Source organism: Lampris incognitus, chromosome 16 (genome assembly GCF_029633865.1).
Source record: "Lampris incognitus isolate fLamInc1 chromosome 16, fLamInc1.hap2, whole genome shotgun sequence".
NCBI lineage: Eukaryota > Metazoa > Chordata > Actinopteri > Lampriformes > Lampridae > Lampris > Lampris incognitus.
Genome location: NC_079226.1, coordinates 14,442,886 through 14,450,776, shown reverse-complemented (window position 1 = coordinate 14,450,776; position 7,891 = coordinate 14,442,886). Strand labels below are relative to the sequence as shown.

Below are 7,891 nucleotides of genomic sequence, written 5' to 3'. Positions count from 1 at the left end.
CCCCCCCCCAAATATCTTCATGTTATCGATATCGAAGTATCCAGTCAGAAATACTGTGATTTGTGTTGCCTGACTCATCTAGACATGCCTGGACCTGACAGGCAGTCCACTCACACCGAGGCTTCTTCCTCAGGAACCTCATAGAAAGATCCCTATCAGGACAATGCCTAATGAACATGGCAGCCACTTCTACAGTCTACAGCCGCATTGCCCTGCCTTCATTTACCAGGGGCTGCTGAGCTACGTCAGCTGCCTCATTCAACCTGATCCAGTAGTCAAGACACGATGCAGTAGAGTAGAAATCAATTAAAGGGGGGCGGCACGGTGGTGCAGTGGTTAGCGCGGCCGCCTCACAGCAAGAAGGTCCAGGTTTCGAGCCCCGGGGTAGTCCAACCTTGGGGGTCGTCCTCTGTGGGGAGTTTGCATGTTCTCCCCATGTCTGTGTGGGTTTCCTCCGGGTGCTCCGGTTTCCTCCCACAGTCCAAAGACATGTAGGTCCGGTGAATCGGCCGTACTAAATTGTCCCTAGGTGTGAATATGTGTGTGTGTGTGTGTGTGTGTGTGTGTGTGTGTGTGTGTGTGTGTGTGTGTGTCGGCCCTGTGATGGACTGGCGGCCTGTCCAGGGTGTCTCCCCGCCTGCCACCCAATGACTGCTGGGATATGCTCCAGCATCCCCGTGACCCTGAGTAAGGATAAGCAGTTTGGATAATGGATGGATGGATGGATGTATGGATGTTGCTTACCAACACGGGAATCACCGGTTCGAATCCCCGTGTTACCTCCGGCTTGTTCGGGCGTCCTTACAGACACAATTGGCCGTGTCTGCGGGTGGGAAGCTGGATGTGGGTATTGTCCTGTTTGCTGCAATAGCGCCTCCTCTGGTCAGTCAGGGTGCCTGTTTCGGGGGGAGGGGGAACTGGGGGGGAATAACGTGAGCCTCCCACATGCTATGTCCCCCTGGCGAAACCCCTCACTGTCAGGTGAAAAGAAGCGGCTAGTGACTCCACATGTATCGGAGGAGGCATGTGGTAGTCTGCATCTCTCCCCGGCTTGGCAGAGGGGGTGGAGCAGCGACCGTGATGGCTTGGAAGAGTGGGGTAGTTGGCCGGGTACATTTGGGGAGAAAAAAGGGGAGGGGGAAAAAATGCATGTTTGGGGTCCTTCGCTGCTCACCACCATACGTTGTACCTCTCTTTGTATTAGGGTGTGGAGCGTACGCTACAATCACAGCCACGACCAGCTGGTGCTGACAGCCAGCAGCGACAGCCGCCTCATCCTGTCCAACATGGTGTCCATTTCGTCAGAGCCCTTCGGACACCTGGTGGACGACGACGAGCTCAGCGACGGCGAGGACGGCCAACAGGAGAAGTAGGTGGAACTTCCTTATTGGTGTGTGTTAAAAGGGAAATAGCACAGGTGAAGAATATTCCCCACAATGCCCCTCAGTGAAAAGCATTAGCCAAGATGTAGTCCCACGTCATGTGATGTCACTCAGCTAGAACTGAGACTTGAATGGAGAGTTGAAATTGGGTTTTAGGGAGTCCTGGGATGCTTTTCTTGGTATAAAAGGGGGGGTGTTTTTGGTTCAGAAGTTGTTTTCATCCACTGTCAGCAGATCAGCTTTTGGTCCACCTCAATGACATCATTCAGTTTGTAGTCACTTGTCAGGTTTCTACCTTCACTCGGGAATTGTTCAGGTTCACAAATATCGATTGAACCTCAAGGCCATCAGCTGAAATTGAGGTATGCCTCATATGCCCGCCACCACTTATCATCATTTTAACATTTCCAACCTTCCCTCACTGTCCCTATATGATGGAGATGCGACAATGTGCAGGCATAGCGAGGAAGGACACTGGATAAAAGAAGCGTTTCGGTGAACTGTGTGTCACTTGTGCCATCACAAATAAACAAGCCCGGTTTTTCTGTTCAATATCCCCCTTTCAATAGGTAAACTCTTTTGTAAAGCTCAAGGCCACAGTCCACAACAGTCTTACTAGGCACATATACACACTGTTTTTTTATATACCTGTGAGCACCCTCTTGACTACTTCTATTCTTTTGTCCCTAACCTTGACCATCACAACTTCATGTCTAGCCTTAAGCCTTACTTTAACCTTCACCTCTCATAATCATTAAAGGTAGAATGAGTAGGATTTTCCTAAAAATTAGTGTATTGACTCATACAACAATAACCCCTCTCAGTCATCACTTATGAACCACTAGACGTGTGTGGCGGTGTCTGTATCTCAGAGACCCTGTCCTCTCCTGTATGTCTTATTTTGCTGAGTACGGGATGTTTCTGGGTGTTAACCTTTGTCCAGCGGGACTCTACAAGAACGTTGCGACCAGCTGCCAGATCGAGATCGTAAGCACGCATCCAAGAGGAGGCTACGACAATGGCGGACACAGCGCCGAAAAGACACAAGTATAGCGAAGTGAAACGCCAAGCAGACGAAGCGCGTTCCAAAACGAGAGTGAATCTGGGGTTGGCTTTCACCCGCTGGTGAGCGCTGAAGGAGAGGATGGAAACGAAGAGCGACATGGAGTTGGCCTGTGCACTGGGACGTGTTCTGCCTACTGTGGGCAGGGGGCGTGTCCTTCTGGTGACGTTGAATGTTGTGTTTATCAGCCGCAACCGGAATTCTTACTCGTTCTACCTTTAACTTATCCTAATTTAACCTTAAAAATAACTTTTTTGGGGGGGGGGAGTTCACCCTGATATAATTTTCCTAGTTTTTGCAATCGTGTATATCAGTTAAATATAATTTTCCTCACAGGCTTCATTGTGGGGATCTTCGATATGGGACCACCACTGAACTTTGCTCTATAACTGCGTTTTATGTGGCAACTGAACACGATCGCCAGACACATTTCAACAAGTCCGAGTTAAACCAGTTATCTAAATCACGTATCTGGAAGTCAAAACGACTGCAAGTTAAAGATTACCACCCAAAATGTCTGATTTTACCAATGGTAAATCACATTCCAGTGCTACTTCCTGGTTCAACTTGCAGGTATGATCATAATGTACACACTCTGACTGCAGCACAGGGGTTTTTTATGTTTTTTTTGTTTTGTTTTTTTTGTGCCATTATTGCTGTTAAAAGGACAGGTTTTAGGCTCATGTTCAGTTGCCCCATTCAAGACACCATCGTAAAGCTGTGTCAAGCGCTGGTCCCGTGTCCAAAATCTCCAAAATGAAACCGGTGAGTAAAATGATATCATGACTGATATGCACAGCGGCAAAAACTACGAAAATAAGACCCAGGTTGTAAAAAAAAAAACCCTGGGATGATCCTTTAACCCTCGGCCCCAGTCCTAACTCTAAAATAGACCCTTGAAGAAGTGAGGACCAGCCAAAATGTCCCCAAATTTGCAAAAATGTCCTCACCTTTATGGCTCGGAACACAAACTGGGCCTGTAAGGAGGGGTTCATTGGGCCTGGTTGACTAGTTGGTCCTCTCCTGATTCTTCCTGCCTTCTGCAACCATAATTTTTCAGGTTTCTGGGACACGCATTTCAATTCTAATGGGTCACTACTGCTTCCCTACTTAGTTTATTTTCATTAATTTTTCATCATTTTTACAGTGTATGTATGTTCCCAAACACTCATGTGAACACTGAAATCTATGAATGGCATGCACATACAGAGATGTGATCTGCCCTTTTTTTAACATCTGTTTGGATGTACAATGGCTGTGCAATTAAAGAACAGATGGCCCGAATTTATTTCAGGGCATTTTAACTATATCTGATGCACGGTTTAAAACTTACAGCTCTTTTCTGTAGATTTCATTGGTGTCCGGGGGGGTGGGGGACCAGTAAAATGGGCTGTGTATGGAAAGTGCAGTAAATTTTCAGCCACTCTGTATGAATTCACTCAAATTAAAGTTGTACTTGCCCGTGCGTTAACCTCGGAGTCACCATATCTTTTAATACCCGAGATGATGAAATGCAGACGTAAATCCTTAAAATGTGCCACGGCCAAATTACTCCCCGGGTTTTGGTGTGTAAAATTAATAGTTGATTTGAATATTGTGTCAGTATCATTTGTAATGGTTGTCGTTCATTGTCTTCCATGTCTGCTGTCCACTGCCATCCATCCATTACTGACCCCTCCTCACCAATCATCCATAACGGCCAGCTCTTACACTCAATGACAGACTCTCATCCACAATTATCAACTCTCACTCCTAATCGCCAGCTCTCAGCTTCAGTTATGAGTGACCCTTTCACTATAGATTGACCCCTCTTATCTTATGTATATGGCAAGTATCCACTCTTACAATACCTGAACCTCCACCACGTGAGTTTGTGTACACAGCTCTGTCAATAGTTCCACTATGAGACTGCGGGTGGCACAAGCTTGCATTTCCATCCCTCAGTAACATCAATTAAAAAAACCTAATCTCATTTGCATAATCTGTCAGTCAAGTCATCATTTTTTATATCAGACAAATGTTCAAGATGATAATATATATATATATATATATATATATATATAGTATATATATATAGTATATATATATAGATTGCTTGTGGCATGAAACAGGCTTGTACTGTCTCATAAAGATTTACTTGACAGGATTATTTTGCTCATTTGTTGGGCACTTCTTTTAACAAAATTTATTTATATGTATATATGTATATATGTATATGTATGTATGTATGTATGTATATATATATATATACACATCCATTATCCAAACCACTTATCTTGCCATTTCATGTATATTTTTTAGTTTAAGTTGTGAATTAGAACCAAAAAAAATTATATATATATATATAATTATTATTATTACATATACATTTGTTTTTGGTTTAAATTGTGAATTAGAACCAAAAAGATTTATATATATATAATTATTATTATTACTGTTATATATACATTTCTTTTTGGTTTAAATTGTGAATTTGGGCGGCACGGTGGCACAGTGGTTAGTGCGGACGCTTCACAGCAAGATGGTCCTGGGTTCAAGCTCCGAGGTAGTCCAACCTTGGGGGTCGTCCCGGGTCTTCCTCTGTGTGGCGTTTGCATGTCCTCCCTGTGTCTGTGTGGGTTTCCTCCGGGTGCTCCGGTTTCCTCCCACAGTCCAAAGACATGTAGGTCAGGTGAATCGACCATACTAAATTGTCCCTAGGTATGAATGTGTGTGTGTGTGTGTGTGTGTGTCTGTGTGTGTGTGTGAGTGTGAGTGTGAGTGAGTGAGCCCTGTGATGGCCTGGCAGCCTGTCAAGTGTGTCTCCCCGCCTGCTGCCCAATGATTGCTGGGATAGGCTCCAGCATCCCCACAACCCTGAGAGCAGGATAAGTGGTTTAGATATTGGATGAATGGATGGTGAATTAGAATTTTAAGGTTACAGGGGCATCCAGGTGGCGTGGCGGTCTATTCTGTTGCCTACTAACTCGGGGATCGCCAGTTCAAATCGCTGTGTTACCTTTGGCTTGATCGGGCGTCCCTACAGACACAATTGGCCGTGTCTGCAAGTCGGAAGCTGGATGTGATTATGTGTCCTGGTCGCTGCACTAGCGCCTCCTCTGGTCGATCGGGGTGCCTGTTCAGGGGGGAGGGGGAACTTGGGGGGAATAGCGTGACGCTCCCATGTGCTACGTCCCCCTGGCGAAACTCCTCACTGCCAGGCGAAACGAAGCGGCTGGTGACTCCACATGTATCGGAGGAGGCATGTGGTAGTCTGCAGCCCTCCCCGGATCGGCAGAGGGGGTGGAGCAGCGACCGGGACGGCTCGGAAGAGTGGCCGGATTTAATTGGGAGAAAAAAGGGGGGGAAATCCACACAATAAAAACAAAAAGGGGGATTGTAGCGGTAGTGTTTGCGTTTTATTTTTCTCGCAGCAGGGGCCGCTCTACCGGAATTCAGTGGGGGAGGCTACCGCCGCTTTTAGAGGAAATGGTGAATAAACACAATAAATATCCTCCGCTCCCCACCAGGCCCAGCTGTGTGTAGTCTTTATAGCGTAGCTCACCAGAGAGGGGGAGAAACAGATACAGAGAGAGCGAGAGAGGGAGAGACTAGACTGTGAATAAAGGGGACAGGGTCAAAGGACTGGGAAATGTGCTGGCATAGTCATCATCAGGCCTTGGAGAGGGAGCACGGTATCGTGTGTGTGTGTGTGTGTGTGTGTGCGTGTGTGCGTGTGTGCGTGTGCGTGTGTGCGTGCGTGAGCACAGGGTCAGGAGGTTCCATGAGTAATGACCATCCACGTGGCCTGGTCCTCAGAGGCGCTTCTTCCTCCTCCTTTAACACACTCATACCTCCATCAGCGTGTTGTGCATGCTAACGTGGGTGTGTACACGTCAGACCGCTGCGTGCGCTCACTCTCTCTCTCTCTCTCTCTCTCTCTCTCTCTCTCTCTCTCTCTCTCTCTCTCTCTCTCTCTCTCTCTCTCTCTCTCGCTCCGGTGTGTGGTTGCGATGCAGGAGTAAGGAGCCCCTAACAGACAGCGTGGTGTCCACCTACGAGGAGCACGAGGACAGCGTGTATGCGGTGGAGTGGTCCTCGGCGGACCCCTGGCTCTTCGCCTCGCTCAGCTACGACGGACGCCTCGTCATCAACCGAGTCCCACGCGCCCTCAAGTACCGCATCCTGCTGTAGGAGGCCAGGCGGGAGTGTGTGTGTGTGTGTGTGTGTGTGTGTGTGTGTATGTTAAAGAGAAACGGACCATTCATCATACATCATTATATGTCAGCCATACATGGCCACCAGTTAACAATCCATTACACTTGGTCTGCTGTATAAAACATGACAAACCCATGTGGGGGCAGTAATGGCAAAGTAATGTTGATCCCACTGCATTATGGGTATGTTTTATTGAACACTGTCACCTAAAAAAACCCCAGCTGGGTATTCTCTGTCTAGTATCCCTAATTAAAGTGGCGAGACCATGACTGTTGGGATAGATTTTTGGTGATCTTGCAGCCATGATGCACAAGCAGTGTACAGGTGGTTTTAAAGGTGCTGTAACTGTGTCTTTATTCTTTTAACCTCTCTTATCTGCACTTTTTTACTTTTCTATCTAACACCGTCCTCTAGAAATTCACAAAAAGTATTGTTTTATTTTTGTGTTCATATGAATGTTTTTTTTTCTTCTTCCTGAACAATTCAATGACATCTTAGTTAAGTCATCCTGCACACACCGGCAGTGATGGAGGACGAGAGCACCTATATATCGAGTCCGAGTCAAGACCAAGACTTTGGAGGAGGCGAGACCGAGACTAAGTCCGTTTTCAAGACCATGGATTTAATTAGACTCATTTACTATCATCACCCCTGGTAATATCCCCCCCCCCCGTTTTTCTCCCCAATTGTATCCAGCCAATTACCCCACTCTTCCGAGTCGTCCCGGTCGCTGCTCCACCCCCTCTGCCGATCTGAGGAGGGCTGCAGACTACCACATGCCTCCTCTGATACATGTGGAGTCGCCAGCCGCTTCTTTTCAACTGACAGTGAGGGGTTTCACCAGGGGGACGTAGGATGTGGGAGGATCACACAATTCTCCCCAGGCCCCCCCCCAAAACAGGCGCCCCAACCGACCAGAGGAGGTGCTAGTGCAGCGACCAGGACACATACCCACATCCTGCTTCCCACCTGCAGACACGGCCAATTGTGTCTGTAGGGACACCCGACCAAGCCGGAGGTAACACGGGGATTCGGACCGGCGATCCCCGTGTTGGTAGGCAACAGAATAGACCATGCCACCTGGACGCCCCGGCCCCTGTTAATATTAAAATGAAATTTCTGCAGGAGAGATTGGGGCTTGTTGGCTATAGGTGCAGGTTGGCACTCTACATCTCCAGATCTCTACAGGGAGTTGAAACAGAAAAGTAACACGAAGCGTCTACCCTCTTCATATGGACTCTTGTCAAAA

The 7,891-nt window shown here is 47.3% G+C and overlaps 1 protein-coding gene across 1 annotated transcript in view; it reads left to right on the top strand.

The window, feature by feature from the left end:
• eipr1 (EARP complex and GARP complex interacting protein 1) overlaps positions 1–7,113 on the top strand; it is a 64,501-nt gene extending 57,388 nt beyond the window's left edge. Inside the window, exons 8-9 of the mRNA XM_056296156.1 lie at positions 1,205–1,369; positions 6,444–7,113. Of these exons, the coding sequence (XP_056152131.1) occupies positions 1,205–1,369; positions 6,444–6,618 (340 nt within the window). The 3' untranslated portion in view covers positions 6,619–7,113. The remainder of the gene's footprint in view (positions 1–1,204; positions 1,370–6,443) is intronic.
• The last annotated feature ends 778 nt before the right edge of the window (positions 7,114–7,891 follow it).